The following is a 23,773-nucleotide window of genomic DNA, read 5'->3' on the forward strand; positions in this document are numbered from 1 at the left end:
CCGACACCGGAAGCGGAAGAGGCGGGGCCGGCGGCGAAGGCGCGGCGGTCGCGTGCGCTTGTGCGCAGGACCTTGTGGCGCGGCGGGGCGGGACTTCCGGCGGGGCGGCGCGGCACGGGCGATGCGGGTGCGGGTGCGGAGCTGGCACGGCGTCGCCTCCTGGCTGTGGGTGGCCAACGACGAGAACTGCGGGATCTGCCGGATGGCCTTCAACGGCTGCTGCCCCGACTGTGAGTGCGGCGGCACGGGGCGGGCGGCGCGGGGCGGCCTCGGGGCTGCAGCCCCCCCGGGCCGGACCTGACGGGCTGCCTGTGCCGCAGGCAAGGTGCCCGGCGACGACTGCCCGCTGGTGTGGGGCCAGTGTTCGCACTGCTTCCACATGCACTGCATCCTCAAGTGGCTGAACTCGCAGCAGGTCCAGCAGCACTGCCCCATGTGCCGCCAGGAGTGGAAGTTCAAGGAGTGACGGCCGGTCTCCACCGCCGCACCGGCCGGCGGCGGGGATGACCGGGGCCGCTTCCCGCCGCCGGCAGCCCCGCCCCGGACCACGCTCAATAAACGTGCGGCCGCCACTCGCCTGTCCGGTGTCCTTCTGCGCTCGGGATCGGTGCTCAGGGCGGGAGAGCGCCGCGGGACCCGCGTGCAGAGGCGGAAGGCAGGGCCCCTCTGCGACCCGGGAACGGCTGCGGGGCCGCCGGCGGGCAGCTCCCTCCCCGCGGGCTCCGCCGCCCGGGAGGGCGGGCCGCGCAGCGGGGGCGGGCAAGGCGGGCCCCCGCCTGGCTATAAAGGCGGCGGCGGCACCAGGCGCGCTGGCTGCTGCCTGGGGCTGGTGCTGCTCCTCTGCCGCCCCGCCGAGCCCTAGTACAGGGCCCCGCCACTACTCTCCACTACTCGGTGGGTAGAGCCTCGGGGCTGCTCCCTGGCCTCCGCCGCTCCGACACAGCTGGCACCACCGAGCTCGGCCCCGGCACGCTGCTGTCCCACTCCGCCCGCCCGCGCAGCTCCATGCTGTGGTGAGTACTGGGGCTGTCCCGGGAGCTCGGAGTGCGGTGGGTGCTGGGGCTGTCCCTGGCCTGACTCTGGACATGGCCGGTGCTGGGACTGGGGGTCCCCCCTGCCCCTGTGGTGCTCTGCACTGCCATGAGTGGCAAGAGTGGAGTCCTCTGCACCTCGGCTCCCCCTGCTAGTGCTGCGTTGCCTGGGGACCCTCAACAAATGGTCTTCCCTGCAGGCACTGTGCGTGACGAATGTGGCCCCTGAGCTGCAGAACTGCCAGGTGCTGCCTGGCCCCTCTGGTGCTCTCCAGTGCAAGGTGGACGTGACCGTGTCCTTGGACCCTGTGGAGTGTGTGGATGCCTGAGCCAGCACCAGTGGCTCTGTAGTGACAATAAATGCGCTTGGGCTGGCTCCGTTGTGTCTGTCCTTACAGGGGAAGGAGGTGCTGTGGGGTGGGGGGGGACCAACTTGGGGCTGCTGAGCCCCTCAGCTCCCTGAGCCCTGCCAGGCCCTGTCTGGGGCCAGGGCTGCCCCAAGTCAAGCTGAACAGAGCTGGGGCCAGGACTCTTGTGCCCTGGGCAAGGGGCAGGACGTGGTGCTTGGGGCTCTGGAGATGCTCTGGACAGGAAGGCAGGGACAGCCTGGCTGGGAGTGTGTGGGTTGCAGCTGGCAGCAGGACCAGGGCTGGAGCTGAGCACAAGCACAGTCCCCAGCTTGTGGCTGCATGGGGGCTGGGGGCTGCTGTGTCCCTGGGGAGATGGGCAGCTCCAGCCTCTGCCTCTTCATGGGCATTACAGAAGGGGACCTGGTTGGATGACTAAGCACCCACCCCCTGCCACCTGCTTTAACTCAACCTCTGAGCTCCATCAAGCCATGGGGACCCACAACAGCACCGGCATGGCCCTGGCCTCGGAGCCCCCCTGCTCTCAGGCCCTGTGAGTGGCTGTTCCCCGCTGCGTGCCATGGCTGCTCAAACAACTGGCATAAAAAATCACTTACTGATCATGAGTGGCAAGTTGCTGCCAAACTAGCAGCCCCAAGGGCCAGCCTGACACCTGCAGTGGCTGCAGGGCACAGTATGGGGAGCCTGCACAGGCAGCATGGTGCTAGGCTGAACTGTGGGAAGCAGCAGGAACTGAGGGGGCTTGGCCAGGTGGTGAATGGCTGCAGACAGGGTCCTCCCATCTCCACGTCACCCTGGCCAGGAAGGGCCCTGCTGCCACCCTGCACTGCAGGAGACCCAGGCACAGCCCTCACCCAGGTACCGAGGCTATGCTGCAGCAGCAGGACACAGGCTTGGTGACAAGGAGGGTGGCAACAGGCTCCCAACTGCTGCTTCTTGGCAAGGGCACCCCTCTGCTGCCCGGCATCTGGGGCGGCCACCTCCTCCCCAGGGGCAAGGCCAGGAGTGGAGCACTTGGTGCAGCTGCAATCCGTGTTCAGGTTGCCAGGGTCCTGCCTCACCTGGCAAGAGGTGCTCACCCCCGGCGGACACCATGTTCTTTTTGAGAGGAGCCCCTGCCCAGTGCCCCAGCTGCAGCCCAGCCCACCGTGCCCCTGCTGCACCACCCTGCACCGCATGGGCCTTGGCCTGGCCCTGGCCTGCCCCAGGGCTCAGCACAGCCAGGGAGAGGCCTCTGCTGCCAGGCTCTTCCCAGGGAGCTGTGTGGCACTGAGGCCACAGGGGATGTGGCTCAGCATCCCCACCATGGCGGTGGTCAGCACGGCACCATAAACACACACTGGAGCTGCCACAGGGTGCCAGCGCCTGCCGCTAAGCTCAGACTCATCTCTGAAATCCTGCCGGCAGCTCAGGACCAGCCAGGCAGCTGCATTGCTGCATGAGTGTCCCAGGCACAGCCCTGCTCCTGCCTGCAGCAGTAACACACCAGCTCAGCACCATTCCTGGTGCTGAGCTCCTGCCTGGAGCCACCACGCATGGCAAGCGGCTGCAGAGCCCCAACCCGCCCTGCACAGTGGGACGAACGTGCTGTTGCGCCAGGACCAACGCGCTGTGAGGAGCTGGGTCCAGGCTTTGGCCAGGGCAGCAGTGGCCAGTGGTGACCTGCTGGGCATTGGGGTCTGCTCACCCCATCGCACCTTTCTGTGAATGGCTAATGGGGCTTTGGGGACGAGCCCCAACCCCAGCCCTGCTCCGGGGGTCCTGCGCTGCAGCTGGGTCTGGGCTGAAGCTGCTGGCTCCCCTCAGCAGGATCACAGCTGCTCTTAGAAGATTTAAGGCACCTGCTACAACTGTTCCAGCAAATGAGTTCCCTGCAGTCTGCATTGCAAGGCGGGAGGGGAACTCCTTGGGGTGGGTGCAAGAATCAGTCTTGATCTGCTGCGCTTGGGCAGGGGAACAACAAAAAAACACAACCACAGAAAACAAACAAAGTCACAGGTTTGAAATTCATGCCATTTCCCCCCCCCACTTTTAACTCCACGCTCATTTTTGCCCGTGAGTCACAGGTTGTCAATAAACAGAAGCTTAGAAGAAGGGCCCAGAGGCACTTGGAGAAAGGAACATCATATGAGAAGTTTTCATGTAAACTCAGAAACAGCTCTCAGAGGCCCCAAGGAACAGCAGGTCCACCACACTCCAGCTGAGCAAGCGAAGCTGATGTTTCCACACAAATAAGTTATACCAGCAGGCAAGCACCCACACATGGTGAGAGAAGAAATAAAGTACTTTTGTCATTTTTTAATAACAACAGTACCTGTTTGGGTTTCAGAGGCAACTCATTTACATGCATATACATATGTCACCATGGCCGAGTTGTTTGTTTTTAATGACAAACTTCCACAGTCTCTGAGGGAGGGGGGCCACATGCTGCAGAGGGGTTATTTGTGCTCTCGGGAGCCTGTGGATCGCAGGAAGAGGCCAGCAGCTCAGAGTCACGGCTGCTTTGGGGGCAAGGAGCACCTTTGCCAGCTCCAGGTGACAGAGCTGATGCACACTGAAGCAGCGGGGTGTCAGCAGGAGGGTGCACGGGGCAGCTGGGGGCTGCGACGCAGACTGGAGCGGAGCATCAGCTCTGCCCCAGCACGCACATTGCCTCTACCCTACAGCAGGCAAAGCACTGGCCTGAGCCACTGTGGCGCAGGACTCAACCCGCTCCCACAGCCTGACTGCATCCAGGACAAGGGCAGGGCTCAGCTTGAGCTCACAGATCAGCAGAACAGCCAATTTAGGCAAGGGGCAAATCCCTGAACTGCCTGACAGCAGCAGCAGCCATTACCTCTGGTCAGGAAGGGAAAAGCCCTGGTCCTGGCTGAAGAGCTGCAGCAGAATGGCCTCTGCACAGCAGCAGACGAGCAGCAACAGCAAGGGCTTGCCTGGACCTCCTGGAGGCAGGTGTCTGTTCCCCCAACGCCGGGGAGCATCTCCAGCAGGCAGGGGTCACAGCAACAGTCTTTTCAGCACAGCGCTCATGCTGCTGCCAACCAGCAAGGCAAAACAGGCGTTACATTCCTAGAGAGGAAGCATCTTCCTTCTTCCCAAAAAGGGCAGCAGAAGTTTGGGCTCACTCCTGCACCCCCAAGGGCTGCCCTTTCTTCTCCTCCAGCTGCAGAACTCGCCACAGAGCACAGCCCCACTGCTGGAGGAGAGTCCTTTAGCAGGGTGCTGGCAGCCCGGGGAAGGGAGAGCCCAGAGTATGACACAGGGTGCAGCAACTGAGGCTAGGAGCACCAAGGACCAGTCAGTCCTTCCTTGCCCTACTGCATCCCTCCCGAGCAGGAGCGTCTGGGTCTCAGCAGTGGCCTTGAGGCTGCAAGGGACAGCTGGGAGGAGCCCAGGCTGTGTGTCCACACAGCATCACCCATGCTCAACAGGGCGCAGGGATGGGACTGCCGATCCTGCCACGGGCACCTGACGGGCTCCAGCTACATCAGGAGAGGACAGGAGGTTCTGGGTTCTCCAGTCCCTCCTGCCCAGTGCTCAGCAGGGAGCGCTGCCACACAGGTGGGTGTCTTGGCTCTTGTCATGGATGACACGTTCATTACGGAAATGCCAATATGTGAAAACAGGCTCTGGGATTAGCAACTACAGAGCCATAAGACCCTGAGCTCCATGGCTGATCTGTCCCCACCGCAGCCCCTCCAGGCAGCCAGATAGACCCACAGTGGCTGCTCACAGACAGTGCTTTGGCTTTGTGATACACCAACGCATCAGCAGAATTCAGGCCACCTCCTCCCTCCACCATGGTTACGTGCCTGTCAAACTGCTGAGAAACTCACCTTTCCAGTGCAAATTCTGCTGCACTTTTAGAGTCAAGAAAGCATAAAACCCCCTCACACAGCAAAGACCCCCTCACACAGTCTAGTTCAATTTTCTAGCGAATTCAGCAAAAAAATCCTTCCATAGTGAGAACAGCTTTTAGCCAGAGTGAGTCCTAACTCCTGCACCAGAACAAACCCAACGTGCCCCAGACCTCAGGCTGGACTGCCCAAGGGCAACAAGCTCATTCTTGGGCCACAGCAGCCTCTCCCTGGCTCCCATCAAAGCTCCAGGGAAAAGCTGCTGTAGAATAGTCTCCAGCCAGGGGCCTGGCTCCTTTCTGCTACCTCAGCTCGAGGCCCAAAGAGACCAACACACAACTCTTCAACATTTTATTAATGATCAGCAACAAAAGTTTACAACAGAGAGGACAAGAGAACTGGTGTAGAAGGACCGTCCAGCACAGTGCAGGGAGCAGCCCAGGACACCCACCACAGCACCCTGGAATGTAAGAGGCAGAAAGGGGCTCAGCCCAGCACCCATCCTCCTCAGGCCCTGCACCTCGCCACAGAGGCACGTGTGCTGCGTGTCAGCCCTCAGAAAACAGCCATGAAATTTCAGCGGACAAGGTCCCTCCCTTAGGTAACGCATCAGGCACAAGGTGGACTCTGGCGGCAGCAGCAAGCAGGGCTTTGAGCACGGTCTACATGCAGCACCAGGTCCTGCTGCCTCATGACATGAAGAGCCTTTGGCAAAAGCCCCCAGGGTTCCCACACCCCTGTGGAGAAATGCCTCAACCACCAGGGAGATCGCAGAACCAAGGGTCCCTGTGCCACCAGCCACGTGCCCCTCTCAGCAGCTGCCATGCTGCTGCCCGTTACTGGGGCAGCAATCGATTCACTCCAGTCACAGCAGAGAGAGGCTTTATCCAACTAACCCAAAGCAGCTTTGGGTCTGGTATTTGGGAAGAGACAGCAGCTGAGAAGAGGCAGCGTGGTGAACCCCAGAGCACAGGGCCCGTTGGCATCACCAGCACCTGGCACACCGATGGCCCCGTGTCTCTAATGAAAGCTCACAGGTAGAACTGTGGGTGCCATGTCCTTTCCCTGGGGAGGCCATTCTCGCCAGTCTGTCCAGCCGCCCCCACCATCGCCCGAAGGGCTGCTCTGGAATGCAGACTCCAGCCAGGACAGCCAAACCTGGAGGGGCAGAGGGGGCCTGGGTGGCTGCTCCATTTCCCTCCTACTAAAAGCCAGAAATGGCAGAAGGTAAAAGCACATCAACACGTTAAAACATTAGTTATAATTAAAACCGGGTTTCTTTCGTTTTGTCCAATCTCCTCCTGAGAAAGGGGAAGGGGGCTGATTAATGGAGGAAAAACTAGGCAGCAGGATCCCGACTCATTATGTCTGCATAATTAGTGCAGGAAGAGCTAGGACAGAAGAGGGTAGGACAGCACATCCTGCATGCCGGCAGCTGTGTCCCCGTTCAGGCATCGCATCTCGAAGAGCTGTCTGCTCCTCAAGAGGATGAGCCTGTGGCGCTCTGCGACCCATGCATTGACTCTGTGCTGGCTAGTGCTTCTCCTCTTCCAGTCTCTTCATGGCTTCCAACACAGCCAGCTCTTTTGCTTCCTTCTTCTGGTTCCTAGCTTCAAATTCCAGCCTGCATCAATCACAAAATGCCACGAGATTCTCATTCATCCAAATCTCTAGTAGTCTAAAAGCACCTGGAGCAGGGGAGCACTGCTTTCTCCTAAGACGCTTTGTTCCGAGTGTACTTCAGAAACCTCACCAGTAACCCCCCGACTTCTCTTTAAGAGCCAGCACCCAGAGCTTCCCATGACTTTACCATCACTCTGAAGTCCTAGGCTCCCACACTGGTTGAACACTACTTATTTCTCCCTCTGTGGAAGATGCTGCTATTCCATACTTAGTGTCGTAATACTAAAATGAAATTTGCCACTGACCTGAGCCAAGATCACTGAAGGTGAAGGCCTCAGGCCTAAAAGAGCAAAGCTCTGAAAGAAGCAACATGCTTTTTTCCCCAAGAATATAACAAGGAAATTTTATCATTAATAGAGGAGGAGGAGGAAAAAATAATAAAATGTGCTGTGAAGTACATTCTGACACAGCAGAGTTTAGCGGTTCCTTTGTCTGTACAGTCCAGTACATCCACATTTAAGCAGCCTGCCCAAGCTACAGAAGATGAAGTATCAGTTCACTGACACTCTGCCTTTAGATAACCCCTTCTCTTCCTGTTTGATCCCATTAATTAGTCCTCAGACAAGTGGACAGAACAGTATGCAACAGAACTGTGAGATGAAGAAAGCCAACCTGTTCTTGATGATTCTTTGCACAATTAAATCTGTGGTGAGATTGCTGCCACTGTCCACCAGCTGGAAAATGCCACGTCTCTTTGGTTCCTGTGAACAAACACAGCAGACTCAGCTGTGAAAAACATGCAAGACCTCTGGGTTTACAGCTCAGTAGTGAAAGCTGAGCAGAAGTCATAGCAGGTCCCATGGACACCCAGCCAGGCACGACACAATATGATCTCCTAGGAGGCAGAATAAATAACTGCTGAAAGCAAAGGTTCACGTATATGGGAGCTGAGCAAGGTTGCCCATGACTAGCATAGAGCAAAGATTACAGGATTTCTCACTCTGCCATGAAAGCATCAGAAACAGACAAGACAAAGCAGTGACTAAAAGAATGGAGCTGTTGTGAATGATTTACAGGCTCTGCCCCAAGGAGCTACCCTCAGGGGTGGACGAAAAACAGCATCACCTGCCAAGGACTTGCTTGGGTAGCATCCTCTGCAATACAAATTCTCAGCTCAGGAACACAAAGTAAGCCATACTGTATATATCAAATGCTGATAAAGAAGCACAGACAACAGCAGCTAGTAGCTTACCTCATACGGATCAGAACCGTCCTTGTCTGGCACCACCTCAGTCATCCCATGACACACAAGTGTTACCTGGTGAAGGACACAAAGTCATTAGCAAGATCCAAAAGATGACAGGGACCCTGCCACTGCACTCACTGCAGCATAGCCTGGAGATCAGCAAAGCCACCCCTCCTGGACCAGGCTTGGCAGTGTATCTGGAGCTCCCTGTAATCCTGCTCAGCAGGACCGTTTCTCTTCTACACCACTGTGACTTTGTGCACCACTTCCCTAAGCACATCACACACCAACACCTTCATGTCCATCTATACGCAAAGACTCTCACCTTGAAGTGATCCAGCAGATCAGCAGTGACAGCATAGGGGGCTCCAATCACCACTTCTGAGACATACTAGAAAAGAAACTGGGTAAAGAGTCCAGATTTGGAAAAAAAACCAAACCAACCACAACAAAACAGAGGCCAGTCTGTTTCCTAAACAGACTTGAGCGGGTCATCTGGTTATGGAGTTAGGAATTCAAATAAAGGAACAGGAAAGTGGGTTTCGCAGCCACTGCTTGTCACACAGCATCTTTTTGTTCCACTAATGAATATGCTTTCTGGTAGTACATATATAGCAAATACAAAAGTTTGTGCTCAAGGCACACATTTCTGGGCCTCCCCACATTTCTTTCCCAGGAATTTTCTGCAGGGAGCAGAGGGTTTTCTACAAGAACGTGGCTGTCTTTGCATAGAGCAGAGCAGCACTCTGCAAGGCATCCTGCCTTTTTGCTGCCAGTGGAATAGAGGTGGACAAGTTCAATAACTCAGATTAGCCAGGATGACAGAGGCACCTATAGATCCCTCCTGAGAGCACATCAGCACCTCTGGCAGCCTAAAGTGATCGGTCTTGTCTTTGCCTTTTCAGTGCATACCAAAGAACTCATGCAAGATTGTTGGCTACAGATGAACACCACCCAGCTCCAGGCAATTTCTGGAACAGTGCAGAGGCACCTACACAACAGGAACTTACCCTACAGGCCAAGACACTGAGTGTTCTCTCATGGATGTTCATTATGGGATAGTTCTTCCCTTTATAGCGATTTACCTCCTAAGGAAAAGCACCAGGCACAATTAGAAGAGAGACAAATAAACCCCCTTCCCTCTCATTTTCCCCAACACGAAAATCCTGTATTGGCCGATACATCCCTTTCCTGTCTTCCAGAGCACAGCCTGCTTGTTTCAGAAAGAACAAGTGCCAAGCTGCTCTGTCTTCGGACAACATTATATACAGACCTGATCAAAATGCAGCCCTGCAATGATGTAGGGTTTCTCTGCCAGCTGGTGAACCTTCTCCAGGAAATCTACATGCCCAATATCTGTAGACCTGTTTAAGGAAATTGAAGCTAACATAGCAAACAGGGAAAGGAAGACAGAAACAGATGCACTGAAAAACCACAGTGGGAGACAGGAATCCCAAGGATTTTATTTTTGCATTACTCATTGCCTCTGTCCTAAGAACAGTTGCCTCCTTCCTCCTCAGGCTTACAGGTTCTGGGCAAAAGCCAGACATCTTTTCAGCTCCACTTTACATGGACTCAGTTTTGCCTCTGTCCAGAATTTATACTTGCTTCAGGTGTTTTGGCACAACGCCTCAAAGACTGTCCCAGGAATTAAGTGTCTGCTCCAGATGCCCTGTGCAGTCACTAGGTCTATGACAGCCATTCCTCGTGAGGGACTAGAGTGTGACCACAAGAGCGTGGAAAGTATCCAGGTGTCTTCCTGAAGTCCTTCAACAGCCACAGATCTCTCTAGAGATGAGCTATAGCTATTTTCTCAGTGTCCTGTGACTAAAAAACTGCCAGTAAGAACTCCTGCCTCCTCCCTCACATGCACACCTACGGAGGGGGGAGGAAGAGGCAAATATCCTAGAGGCTGGTGCCTCAAAGCAGGAAAACATCAAACAAAAAGACCAATGCTACTTTCTTCAGAAAACAGTCAAGGATACGGAACAGGTCAAAGGCTCCAGCCACATAGATGATAGTGTCTCCTGGCTGTGGTTCTTTCCCTGATGCAAACTGGATGATCTTCTGAGATGTCTGTAGGAACTGCGAGACGCCAGTCCAGGGACTGTGACCTTTTGGCCCCTGGGAAAACACACACCGCACAGGTTTCCTTTTCAGGCTCCAGGAGCGGGTTTGGACAACACACAGAATGCAGCTACAAGCAACTTGCTAGCCTTAATTTGCTAGCAAGTATCACAACTCTTAGCAGCTTGGACTGCCTACATTCCTGGCACCAAATATTTGTGCAATCTCACAGAAGCCCTTTTTTGCCCTGTCAAACAGCGTCTAAATCGATCCCTCAACAGCCAGCTAAGGAGATGCTGAGAAGAAAGCTCAGAAAGGAGGAAAGCAACAGGGCAGTCTTGGATTTCCAGGAGAGGCAAGGCTTACTAATGGAGACAACACACAACCCACCTACGCTCTTCTCAAGCCTTAAGGCAGCCTACTCATTCATCCGGCTGATGGCATGCCAAGCTGGGAGGGCATCACCAAGAGCTCCAGCAAGGGCCCGATCCCAGCGCCCGAACGTGGAGCTTTATCCCCACCATGTGGCAGTTTTGGAAACAGCCACTGAGTCACTGCCCCGGCCCCTGCTTCACTCCTCTCAAGCCAGTTGCTCTACAAGACTTGAAAGAACAAGAACAACTCAGCCAAGACCAGGGCAAGCCATACAAACGGCAGCATGCAGAAGGGGGGCTCAGCTGACATGGGTCATGCAGGGTACCTGGTGCCCAGATACTCTCCCCAGATCCAAGCACCAGGAAACAGCCATGCTGGAGCAACAGGCCCCACAAAGCTTGCTCAGAAAACCCAACATGGTGGGGAACAAAGAGGTTCAGCCTGGTAAGCAAACCCCCTGTGAGTAAAAGAGACTTACTCAAGCTGTAGGTCCAGGTGCTCATTAATCAGGGACAATCCAACACACAGAGGAAAAAAAGGGATTGATAGCTCTTTAGAGGTAGCCCAAGACATGAGCTAGACATGAAAGCAGAGAACCCCAGGAGGACTGCTCTGCTACTTGAAGACCAGACGTATGAATTCTGCAGTACAGCATGCTAGCTATGTGCCCGCTACATAAACGCTTCCCAGACCTAACGCAGCACTAAAAGGAGCATCCACAGAGGCTGTCCCTAGGCTGGAACTGCAGGCGCTTGGGTCCCAAAGGAAGCAGTGATAAAAAAAATTTACAAGCAAGCCAGACAAACAGCAAAGGCTCAATGGGTGCAGCAGCTCTATGGCACCACTGAAGGACAGTTCACTCGCTGGCCCTGTGCGGCCACACCTGCTTATTTCACCGACTACAGCAGCTACTTTACGGAGGCAGCAGACATTTACTGAGGTTACTACTATATGTGGGGGCAAAAACAAGCCTGCAACACAGGCCAGAAAGCACATTTGGAATTCTTCTCAGACAGGACAACATCCAGACGTCCGTGACCAGAACTCACATTACCTTCCCAAAGTTGTCAGTGTGCTTCCGATAGTCTAGGTCCTCATCCTGAAGGGAGATAAAGAGTCGAAATGTTTAAGCACTCACATAGCTCATCCAGCCAAGAACATGCTTGTGTGTGGCAGAAGTGCTGGGAAGTCCAGGCTCAGACTTCACACCATTGATCCCTGGCACTGAATGCTGACAAACGAGTTAATATCTAAACGAGAGTTGTGTCTCAGCATGAGTCAGATGAAACATGTCCTTGTCTGGCACCAGAGAATGATGGTGGTTCTTGCCCAGCCTGCAGACCTAGTAGCATTGCACACCTACCTCCTCCCTCAACTACGCAAGCCCCTAACAGGACTGTGTCCCTCCTTCTTACAAAGGCATCCACTAGAGATGGGCTCAGATCTCTGCAGACAGCTAGTAGCACTGGGCCAGATCTTGGTGTGAACGTACGTATTTGACAGCTAAGCCAATCTAACAGCTCAGCACACTAAAAGATCTCCCTCTACCCTTCAATTCTTTTGTGGGTCCCTTGTCTTATCCCTGCTGTTACCTAGGTGATTCCATTCACTGGACTGCTTGTTCACCAAGTAAATTCAACTCATTAACCAATGTAAAACTACTTCCTTTATTTTCCCTTGGTTAGGTTAGCTATCTACCAGGTAGTGAGCTGAGGAGACTCAAGAAAGGTTTGATAAGACTAGAGACAGCAGAAGGCAGAAGCATGCAGCTCAGTGGGAAGGAAGAGGACTTTCCAGTTCTGGCAGCACTGGGTTGATAGATCAATGTAGCTGCACTATGTAGTTTCACCCTTGGAGAAGCCATAGGCTAGCCTGTAGTTCCCATAATGTTCCTGAAGACCACAATCACAAGGATTGAAGCTTTTATCCCCCCATGCTTTCCAAAGCAGCATGGGCTGAGATCACACTGTGATCTCAGACAGGCTTAAGCAAACATAAGCAGGTTGTTTTGCTGCCATTGCACATAATCAGCTTGCCAGTTCTCTGTGCACCTAGGAGACAGACCCAGGAACCCTACCGGTATTTGGAACAGCAAAAGAAAAGAGCTGGTATATGCCCTGGACTCCAAACTCCCACCCAAAGCCCTCTGACTCACTATGTTGCTGTGGTGAGCCTTAGTCATGAGCAGCATGCGGCCAACGAGGTCAGTAGTGGACACACCTTGGGTGCGTTTGCATTCCCTGCAGGGAGACAAGCAAAGGGTAAAGCAGAAGCCACAGGAGCATATGCCTCTTTCTCTTGCCACCATTACCACAGGAACACCTGTGACACCTGATAAATCCAAACCAGGGGCCATCCTGAGAAAGTCTTCCTTCTACCTGCTCTTGATATAAAGTATAGCATACATTTGCTGAGCCTCTTTATCTTCTTCATGCCACAGCATCTGCTCACAGGAGAAAAACTTACCTTGCACAGACTTCCCAACTGAGCTAACTCCCATGGAGGCTTCAAGACCAGAACTAGCACCTGCCAGGAACAGGAAGGCCCCACCAGTCAGTTGCTAGTCTGCAACACTTCCCGGAAGCCAAAATGGTGGCAGGAACTGAAGCTCCGATACATGTTAACAGCAAAATTAAAGTGTGACCTGAGGATAGCTGTGTTTTATCTGACTTCCTTTCAGGGCATGAACTCCCAGAAACTCTGCCCAAAACAGGATAAGAAGGTAAGCAGCAACAGGTTACCTGTATCGGCCTGCTGTCTTCACTTCTTCATAGGTATCCTTGCCATCTATCGTTAAGGTAATGTCATCTGCAGAGAGAGAAAAGCCTCAGAACTGTGCCCCAAGCCCTCCTGCACAGCAGCTGGTTTAGAATGAAAGCAGCAGCTGAACAGTCCAGCACACATACCAGACCAGAACTCCTGCAATCCAAATCCCTGTGCATACGTGGGGGATATACCTTGCAGCCCGTGGAAATGCCAGGGATTTGCAAGACTATCCTATCTGTGAAGACAAGCATGTTCCTGGATGCTAAACACCATTAGCCATCCGGTCCACTGGTTTTTAGTTAGTCCAGAAAACCAGAGCCAGTTGCCCTTCCCGTGAATCCAGCAGCAGGCACAACTGAATTATTGTCTCAATGACAATAAACAGCTACCATCAGTCTCAGTGTTAAAAAGCACCTTAAGGTTAACTTCTCTAGGACTGGTTTTAACTGTTGGTTCATGTTACAACTTTTTCAGTCAATTGAACAGTCCTCCAACAGCCAGTTCTTCCCCTCAGTAATGGCACTCTACAGTGACTTCAAGTTACCCTTCTACAGAGTTAATTCTGGTTCATCTTTGGCATGGTTCCCAGCTCACTCTACAAAACCCTCTCTCACCTACTTTTAGTGATAGTATAAAATCTTCACAAGTGAAAACCAAAGCTGGCTTTCATTTGGCAAAACAGCCCGTTTACAGTGCAGGTGCTGGCCGCTCACGAGTGCACTCTCTCACACCGTCGGGCGGCACACTCTGGGAAGCTGAGGAGCTCTTCTAAAACCCCACACGCTCACCTCAGGGCACAGGCACAGGAGGAGAAGAGAACATACTGCAAGCACAGCTCTGCGTGCCAGGAGAGAGGCAGAAACAGCAGGGTTGCTGTCTGTCACCTTCCCAGTTAAACTCAGCTATTTCAAAACTTATCTTTTGCATAAACACAACCTGGCAAAACTGCAGCGTGCAAGGGTGTTATTCAGGTAGAAGTACTGAATGATTTGGCAGAGGGGATAAATGCAGGGCAACTGGAGTAAAGGCCATGAGTGCTCTTCTGCTGCCATAAACCTTCACCGAGTCTAGTAAGGGGTCACGTACCCCAGACACATTCAGGGCAGGCAATTAAGTCAACAAGGAATTTGATAATCACGCTGTCCACATGACAAAGTGCATCTATCTTATAGAAGATTATGATTCATTTACGTATAATGAAGTACGTGGCTTATCGATAGCAGGTGACTGGGATCAGATGAGGAAGCACATGTGAAATGAGTGCAAAGACTACTCCTGATTAAATAATAATACCTTCAGAGGGGTAGGGAGGAGGGGCTGAGGCAGAATGAACACACGAAGTCGTCCCAGGAAAGGACAGAGTACAAAAGCAAGAATGTTTCCTCAGAACACTGGTTCTCTTCAGTGACTGTAAACTGAAAAGTGTTCATAATAAGAACTAGGTCTCTGACCACACGGTCAGCTAAGCCCTTGAACAGCTTATCACCTGCATAAGGAGAGAGAAGCTTTTCAGATCTGATCTCATCCCAAGACAAGTAGATATAAACATGATTGTATTTTTGCACGCTTACCTTTTTAACAGCGTTTTTCACATTTAAGTTTTGTAAATTACTTTCTCCTATGCAAAAATTTCTGCTGGTGCTAAGGGGAACATCAGGATAATTGTCAGACAACGTGTTTCACCTTTGTAAGTGAAAGGGATGCTTAAAATCAAGGGATCTGGCCACTCTTAGGGTCCCTAGCACACAGGTGTATCTCTCCAGCATACCAGGAGTAGTCATATTGCTTAGGTGTTGGTAAGGCAGATCTCTTTACACATGAGGTATCCCCTGATGGCCAGTGCTGGCCAGAATGTTCCTCAGTTTGCAGCAGGGAAACCAAGCGCACACAAGCCCCAGAGGGCCTGTGTTAATACAACTATCACCTCAGAATACCACTCACCACCGTGCACACAGAAGTCACAGTTGTATTTGTCCAGGGTTTCCAGTGTGGTGACATAGGGAGCTCCTGGAGCAATCTCATCCACCCACTTGATGGCTTGCACCATTTTGTACCTTTCCTCCTGTGTAAAGACAGGGGGGCCCTTGTGCTTGGCAATCTCCTCTGGGCAAGAAACAGAAAAACCCAGTTAGAAGCATGTACTGCAGCTACAAAGACTCTCATCTACAGGAGCCTCAGTCATTTCATGGCTACGTGAACTTCACTGCAGGCCTAAACTCATCTTGGAATTGGTCTGTGATAGAGAAGGAAGCCCCAGCTAAATCAGAACAGATTTTAATTCTGTTGCATTTCCTAAGTGTGAAACAAGGGCCCTGGAGTTCACTTGGAAGGCAAAAGGTCTCAGTGCCTCCCTGAACCCACATACTTCCTACTGGGGGGACTACCTGGGCCTCCTGGCAGCCCCTGAGGGGAAATTCCCCTTTTAAAAAATAGCTTCATGCTACACTCAGTTCAGGTGAGAAAACATGCATCCATAAACCAATTTAAAATCCATCTTCACATGCAAAAACTAGTTCCTAGTACTCACTTTTCAAATGGGCTTGAAACAAGTTTTCTCCACACAGTAACTTGCTTTGGAATATCGGTTCTGCAGTTTGTATCAGCAAAACCAGTCTGATTTTCAACTGGTTCAACTGTTTTTACAGCACAGAATACAGACCACCCCTCAAACGAAGCTCTGAACTACCTAACCCTCACTCCGGAAAGCGTGAAAGGGGTTGCTCCACTCCCTTACCCAGGGAAGATACTTTCCTTTTGGAGGCTGCTGCTCCTTGAGGAGATGCAGGAAGAAGCCTGCTTTGTATCAGGATATCTCCGTTCTCTCGGGGCTAATGTTGCTGGGCTAGAGGCAGCAGGAGGTGAAAATCTGAGAAAACCTCTTACCATCTGTGTGGACTCCAACAATCAGATAATCTCCCATGGCCCGAGCCTGGCGTAGCTGGTTCGAGTGGCCATAGTGCACCATGTCATAGCTAGAAAGATAACGGCCCGGTTCAGTCTGGGGACACGAGGGCACACGTTGCTGGGAAGCTGCAGGACGTGACCTTCCCCTTTTGCAGCGTTAGTGCGAGACCTTCCCCACGAGCTCAAAGGTTTAACGTCTCTCTGCTCTCTGCTACTCTGCCGGATTGAGGCGTCTACAGCGCGTTCATCGGGGGCAGGCGGCAGCGCTCTGTCACGCCACAACGCACCTGCCCCAGCCGCGGCCGGGTCTCCCCGGCTCCGGGGCCAGCCCGGCAGCTGCCGGCTGCAGCCCCGGGCGCTCGGGACAGCCCCGCCGGCAGAGCGGGCGAACGGGGGCAGGGGCGGCGCTGCCCGTCCGGCGGCAGAGCCCGAGGGCGTTGCCAGCTCCGCAACGGTCACGTCCTGCTGCCGCACGCACCGGGGCTGCGCGGCAGTTCCGCGGGGAGGGACCCGTTCTCCCGCGGGGACCCGCCCCGTGGCCCGGCCCGCCGCCGAGCCCAGCCGCGCCGCGGTCACAGAGGAGCCGGAGGCAGCAGCGCAGCCAAGACGGTTTATTTCTCCAGGCGCCGCGCCAGCCCGCCCCGCCCCACTCACCATCCGTCGCACCAGACGCGCACGGGCCGGTGCGCCGCCGCGCCGCCTGCCGCGGGGCCGCCGCCACCGCCCGCCGCCGCCCCGTTGCGCAGCATGGCCGCGCTGTCACCGGCGGCGCCGCCTGCCCGCAGCCGAGCGAGCAGGGCCGCCGCCCGCCCCGCCCCGCGCCCGCCCCCGCCGCCATCTTGGGGCGCGTCCCCGCCGGTCCCCGCCCGCCCTCAATTGCTCTTCCTCCGCCGGGCGCCCTTGGCACAGCCGCGGCCCAGCCAGCCGCCGGGGCGGGTGGGCGGCGGAGGCGGCTCGATGCCCGGCGGCGGCTCAGCGCCCGACGGAGGCGCCACCGGCTTCCGCGAGTGCGTGCCTTCCTCCCCGGGGCGCAGCGGCTCGGCCAGTGCAAAGATGGGGTCCTGCGCCCTGCGGGGACAGGGCAAGCGTGGGAAGGCTGCCAGGTGGCCTCGGGCTGGCCAGCCCCAGGCCGCAGCCGCCTGGCAGGGCCCCGGGCCGCTCACCGGTCATAGCGTGGGATCTCCAGCCCCAGCTCCGCCATCAGCAGCCGCATGACATCATCGCAGTGGCCGTGCAACTTCAGGGCAGCCAGGTCATCCTTCGGGGTCCACTGCAGGAGCGACACCAGACCCACCGCTGCAGGCATCTTCCCACGCAGCAGTGGGGCCATCCCCATGGACAGGGAGCACACTCGGGGCCCTGCACACTCCTGGGCAGTCAGGCTCACCACATGCTAGTGTCCATTTTGCCCAAACCCTTCAAAAGGGGGTGCAAAAGGCTCTCACCTGCAGGTTCACGATATATAGCTTTGGACGACGAGTGGGTGGCTTGCTCATGCACCAAAGACGTGGGTATTTTTTCAAAACCTGCCACAAAATAGAGATTATCAGTACAGCCACAGGCACGTGTAACTGTGAACCGTATCAGCGAGAGGAAAAGGAATGTATTACCAGGAGGGGAAAGAGGGAGGAAGAGAGACTATCACAGATGGTGGGCGAATCCTGACACCAGAGTTTACAGTTGTCTGTTTGGGAGGAGACTGCTCAGCACCAAGGTGTATCACCAAGAGGGAATGGTGCTAACAATGTTCACCGAGTCTCTAAAGTTACCTTTAAGCTGGAACCCAGACAAAGAATCACATCTGCTTTGCTTGCAGCTTCTGTTGCTGCTTCCCAGTTCAGGGGCTGTCTCAACGTCCCCTTCTCCCCAAAGTGGACGATTGTATCTCTCAACTGTGCCCCACACTTGTGGCACATCCTGCCAGTGTGATGCCTGTGCAGGGCTGTGCGCTCTGTCACATCAAATACTCGCACGTACTCTCTGTTGGGTGTACAGGAAGTGCAGACCTAGGGAGGATGAAAGCAAAAAACACGTTACAACACTAGCATCCAGCCCATGAGAGGCCAGGACCCAGCCACTTCTCTCAGAAGAAATGCAGTTTTTTTGTGGACAATAAATTGAAAGCAGTAGAAGGGATCATCAGGGATCAGACGCTAAGTGGGAGAAGTTTGGAAAACCTCAGCTAGCAAGTGGAATTAGAGGGAGCCTGTTGGCTGTATGATAGGAAGGATTTCAAAGAAGGTCTGAGGAAGAGCAGTCAGAACCAAAAGGTTCTAGCAAGTACAGAGAAAAAGCTACCGAGTTGTAGAGGACACTTTGTTTTGGTGCTTGCTAACTATTTAATTCCAAACCTGATGGCCTGAAGCTAGGAACTAAGCAGAGGCTAGCCCTTGTATTATTTCTTCTTGAGGGGGTAAGATATAAATTATCTTCTTGGGAGGCCACTAGACAGTAACTCCACACTGTTCTGGCTACTAACCTCTATGTACATGTTTCCGTGAAGCTCAGATATTGCTGCTCGGGGTAACCCACTCCGCAGGTGCAGCCCATCACAGTTTTGAGACACCACATGCTGCACCTTGAAGAGAATAAACCACGGAGCTAACATGCACACCAAAGACTCTAAAAGTATGTCTCGAGCGCAGGTGACGCATATGTCTCAAGACGCACCAAATAGCCCCGTACATCACAGCAGAACTAATGGAAGAAAAGTGTGGAGAACAGACCTTTATGAAAGCTAAATGAAAAGACTCCTCCTGCTAAACACAGCTCTACTAAGTCTGGGTGACTCTGTGGCCAGGTCCCCAGACCAGCCTCACCAGGAGGCAAATACAAAGTATTAAAGAAAATGCACCAGGGAAAAACTGTCAGAACTACAGTCTGGAACTAGCTTAATGAACACTCAGCAGTATGTGAGCACAGGTGCTTTTTCCTACATGCATGTGTTGTCTAACTACTGTTTTTACTTAGGTGGCTATCTCATGGCTGTTGAGTTTTATTTATCATATTTAGACAGAGGAACACAAGCGAGGTATGGAAAAAATATCTTACCAGGTTGTGCTTGTGTAGGCAGGCAATGCTCATATGGGTAAGCGTGGGCTCCGCCTCACTCAGATCTGTAGCCCTGATAAGAAGCAAGTTAAAAAAAAAGTTCAATTGCCATTAATCTTTCTTTCAGTATCAGCTTTCTGCTACACAGCTCAGAATTTCTCCTTACCTGATGCTCCTGCCCTTCTGCAGCAATGTCCATATGCCATTAGGGCCTCTGTAGTCTGGGATTGAAGCTGCCTGTGGGGACACAAAAAATGAGGCCCGATGGGAAGGTTCATACACCTTGTCCACAAACACATCAACCTGCTCTCACCGAGGACAACCAGATATACCTCATTCATGGGTATGTTTTCATTCACTCCCAAGTTTTCTAGCACAGTGGTTCCTTAATTGCAGGAAAACCTTCTTTTCTTGTTTTTTGTGTCACTCTAGCATCTCTTCTCCCACCTTACAGCTCTCATTTTCACCTCCAGTATTTATTTTTTCTAATTTTACCATTACAGAATCCCTCCAGAACTCTTTTTGACCCTTGGTACTTCCCATTTCTCTACACAGAACTCAGTTCTTGAGCCTTTCCTTATTTTCACTAGACTCTGATTCCTGGTAGCTTGCACTCAGCGTTCTTTAGCAAAAATACTTGTGACATTAGCACTGGAACACCCTGCCCAGAATCATGCTCCATACCAGCAGAGACTGTAGAAAAGGGAAAGAAGAATAAGGTTTCCATCTCAGCATTAAGACAAAGGTGACGTATGACACCTTAGAAGAGACAGAACTAGATTTCCACTCTCCCAATAGAGGCCATTGAAACCAACCATTTCTTAAACTGTCATTTATAAGTTCTGATAATCACCAGCTGCTCCTACTTGTCCATTAAAGCAGACAACATTAATTAGCTAACTTGTTTTCAGGTTTTACACCAAAAGTAGCTGAAAAGACTTGAATGAAGTAAGACTAGTGATCTTCTCATTTAAGCAGTGTGTTCTTCACATGGTCACAGAGGTCTATGGAGCCTCAGAATCTTTTGGGCAGCATGCAGAACCCCAGAATGCAAACTAGCAAATGTCTTGATCACAGTTTGCAGGGCAGTGCAGCAGTGTTAGCATAGAACCCCAGACTTGTAACACACATCACATAATCACTTGGAAACCACAAAAAAAAAAGTTCAAACAACATTGCAACACTCCTGAAGGAGCTCCCAAAGCTCCAGCCACTCACCCCCGAAGAATCCTACCGTACTGATCCCAGCTCCTGTATAAATGACAAGGTGCTTGGCATTCCGGACAACAGCAGCCAGCTCAGTAGCCTTTCTGCTTAACTCCTCTGGTTCATCACATACCTAGAAAAAACAACCAAGCAAGTTCACATGTTCCTGAGATACAGTACATAACCGAATTGGAAGGAACAGAGAGGTCCCTGGAAGTCTTAATATGGGCCTAGCCTAGCCAGAAAAAGCAACACAAACGTTACCAGAAGTGGCTTCTAAATAAAAAAGTATAAGTATTGCCCATATTATCCACGGAAGATCAAGGGAAAAAGCTTCCTGGATAGCAGCACATGCAGATCCATCTTCCCAAGAGGCATGCCCACACAGCACACACGCAGAAAACCACATGCATTTGGAAAACACACAAATCTGGCAGCCGCTGAAAATAAGACCGATGTGGAGACAAACCAAGGGCAGACACCGGAGGCCACCACCTCGGGGGCTTGACTGGTTCCCGGTAACACAGCACAGCCGTTTTTCATTGAGGCCTGCCGCAGCTCCAGAGCTCCCCTCGTAGCAGCCAACCTGGCAATCTCAGCCACCACCCCGGAGCGCAGAGCTCCTCTCCCCGGCCGCGGCCTGATCCCCACAACAACCGAGCAAGCGGCTCCGGGGGAGCGCCGCGCCGCCCTGCCGGGGCTACCAGCCCGCAGGTCGAGGCCGAGCCCGCCGTTCCCCCGGCCGCCCACCTCCTCCTGTCGCCGGCGCAGCCGCTCGCGCCGCTTGCGGCGCCGCTCCAGCTCCCTGACGATGTCCTCGCTCTCGCTCAGCACCTGGCACTCCTCGGGGCTCCGCTCCGCCGGCGGCTTCCTCCAGATGCGGGACACCTGTCCGGTACACACGGGTGGTCACGGCAGCCCGCGGCAGTGGGGCGGGCCGGACCGTGCCGCGCCGTACCTGTCTCCGCCGGTCCCGCTGTTCCTCCTGCTGAAGGATCTCGGCGCGCGCTGCCGCTTTCCGCTCCGAGCGGCTCATGCTGCCGCCGGCCGCCATCGCCCCGGAAGCGCCCCGCTTCCGCTGCCGGGCTCCCCACCGCAGCGCCGCTTCCGCTAGTCGGCGAGAGCGGCCAAGAGCCACTTCCGGCGCTGCCGCCCCGCATGCAGCAGCGCCCCCCGCGCCGCGGCGGACCGCGCCCCAAGGAAGCGCCAGGCGGCGGCTGTTTGAAAGCGGTTTATTGTCACGTACGAAACAGCGGCGGCTGCGACCGCGGACGGACACTATGTACAGCAATAAATAACGCCCGCCCGGCCCGCCTCCCCGGGCAATAACTTAGCAATAAATACCGCCGCCCGCCCCGCCCAGCCCCCGAGTCCCGAGCCGGGCTAGGCTATGCAGCGCAGCGGCCCCAGCCCGCGCAGGGCGGGCCCTCGCCGGAGCCCCCGGCCGCCTGAGGCCGCCTTGCCGGGCCAGGGGCTGAACCCGCCGGGAAACCTCACCGGGAGCGAGCCCCTGGGCAGCTGCCAGCAGCCCGGTCGTGTCCCCGCCACGGGCCGGCAGGCAGGCCCCGCCCGGGCAGGCAGAGGCACAGGGACAGAGGACAGGCCAGGGAAAGGACTAGTCCCTCCGGCCAACTGCCCACTCCGGCCCCACGGGGCAGCCAGCCCCTCACGCTGGCCGGAGAGCAATGCCCGCCGAGGCTGCGCAAGGCAGGAGTAACTTTACACAATTCACCACAAGATACACAAATCCGCAGCCGGCAGCGTGGGGGTACACTCCATGGGTTCACTTTGCAGGCAGGCTGGGGCAGGGCCCCCCCTCCCCAACCACTGCAGTAACGGCGCCAGGAAAAGGAGAAAGAAAACACAACACCCTTCACAGCAGGAAACCAAACGGACGAGCACCTCAGGAACAAGAACTGTCACACTCGAGAACGCTATATACGAGAGAGAGGTCAGCGTGACGGCTTGGGGCAGGGGTCACCTCGCATGGGCACAAGAATCCAACTGGCAGGGGACTGGGTCCCCCAGAGCAGGACAGGAGACTCCTTGGACACGGCAGAAATATATCACTTGGGGTCCAACACTTCACTGAGAACAAAACCAAAACCAATGGGCTAGCATAGGGAGGAAGCACTTGCGAAGGGACCATGTCCCTGCTGACATACAGCTTGGCACCTGCAGATGCCCTCCAGCCATGGCTTTGCACCTGCTCCCCCCTACACAACATGTCCTCAAACACGCTGGGCTACTCAGAGTGGGCTGGGGCCACAAGCTAGCAAGCACAGCACAGGGGAGGAAAAACAGCAGTGTTAACATCCGGTGGAGTCAGTGCTGCTGCCTGTTCTGTCCTTCTGACTCACAGTCTCACTCCAAAGCAGCACACTCTATTACCAGCAACAGCACGGTTAGCACCCAGCAGGCAGGGAAGAACCTGACTGTTCCTTGCTGCAGAGTACAATGGAAGCAAGTTCACCATGGCTGCAGGATTGCCCATCATCACCTGCTCTGTTGACGGAGCCCTCCTCACACCACAGCCTCCAGCCCCTGGAGCTCCGTTCCTAACCAGCCCCATACACAAAAACTTGGCTGCTCACCCGACTGAGGTCAGGCCTCCAGCTGGGTTCAGAATGGTTCTCTAGACAGGTTCGATCTCAGGAGGCTCCAGGAGGGACAGGGTTGGGAGTGACACCCCAGGCCAATGGGAGGTCTCCATGTTTTGGAACATCTCACCTCTTCCAGGCACCATGTCACCAGCTGGAAGACAAAGGTTAGAGCCCAGAGGTCTGTGCTGAGTGCTTGCCCATCTGGTGAATAGCTGGGAAGCAGCATGTCGGACACTTTAGCTCAGAGAAGAGAAAGCCCAGGGCCTGGAGGTGACATTCTAACCCACTCCTCATTCAGGAAGTTCACTGAGAAAAGCATCCCAAATAGTTTCTCCCTAAACTCCCAACCAGTCAGTGCAAAGCTGATCTCCCCCTCCAGCAGGAAATCCCCACCAACTATCTGCTCCCCTCCTGCCACATTGCGGCTTTCATCAGGTTTACCTGCTTCTCAGCCCAGAGGACAGCGTATCAGTTCAGCTACATGAGAAACACATCAGCAAAAACCACCCAGTATGGCAAACCGCACCTCCCCGCAAGACCGTGGTTTCACTTGTGCCATCCTGGTCTGTTCCCTCCACTCAGGGGACTTTCAGCAGCCAGGAGATCACATGGACTTCACCCCCACATCCTGCTTCTCTAAAACAACTCAGTAATCAGCTCAAACCTTTGGGGAGGG

General features: G+C 54.3%; 4 protein-coding genes across 4 annotated transcripts; 2 read left to right on the forward strand and 2 right to left on the reverse strand.

Moving 5' to 3' along the window:
- Positions 1-121: 121 nt before the first annotated feature.
- On the forward strand, positions 122-466 carry ANAPC11 (anaphase promoting complex subunit 11; the record flags this gene model as incomplete). The annotated part of the gene is made up of 2 exons (XM_082008027.1): positions 122-230; positions 321-466. The coding sequence occupies 2 exons, from the start codon at positions 122-124 to the stop codon at positions 464-466; spliced, it is 255 nt and encodes an 84-aa protein (XP_081864153.1).
- A 37-nt stretch (positions 467-503) lies between these two features.
- NPB (neuropeptide B) lies at positions 504-1,360 on the forward strand (the record flags this gene model as incomplete). The annotated part of the gene is given in 4 exon segments (XM_082008303.1): positions 504-579; positions 789-857; positions 860-1,010; positions 1,153-1,360. Coding segments are annotated over 4 exon segments (504 nt in total).
- A 5,429-nt stretch (positions 1,361-6,789) lies between these two features.
- On the reverse strand, positions 6,790-16,986 carry PCYT2 (phosphate cytidylyltransferase 2, ethanolamine; the record flags this gene model as incomplete). Its single annotated transcript, XM_082007974.1, has 13 exons — positions 6,790-6,880; positions 7,552-7,640; positions 8,132-8,197; positions 8,451-8,516; positions 9,136-9,213; positions 9,399-9,481; positions 10,111-10,249; positions 11,622-11,666; positions 12,723-12,807; positions 13,309-13,375; positions 15,275-15,436; positions 16,217-16,305; positions 16,892-16,986. The coding sequence occupies 13 exons, from the start codon at positions 16,984-16,986 to the stop codon at positions 6,790-6,792; spliced, it is 1,155 nt and encodes a 384-aa protein (XP_081864100.1).
- A 123-nt stretch (positions 16,987-17,109) lies between these two features.
- SIRT7 (sirtuin 7) lies at positions 17,110-21,548 on the reverse strand (the record flags this gene model as incomplete). The annotated part of the gene is made up of 10 exons (XM_082007972.1): positions 17,110-17,305; positions 17,401-17,507; positions 17,683-17,763; positions 18,007-18,243; positions 18,717-18,815; positions 19,289-19,361; positions 19,455-19,525; positions 20,523-20,627; positions 21,245-21,382; positions 21,453-21,548. 10 exons carry the CDS (start codon positions 21,546-21,548, stop codon positions 17,110-17,112), a joined length of 1,203 nt encoding a protein of 400 aa, XP_081864098.1.
- Positions 21,549-23,773: the final 2,225 nt, after the last annotated feature.

The sequence above is a fragment of the Phaethon aethereus genome, assembly GCF_964289735.1.
Source record: "Phaethon aethereus genome assembly, chromosome: 18".
NCBI lineage: Eukaryota > Metazoa > Chordata > Aves > Phaethontiformes > Phaethontidae > Phaethon > Phaethon aethereus.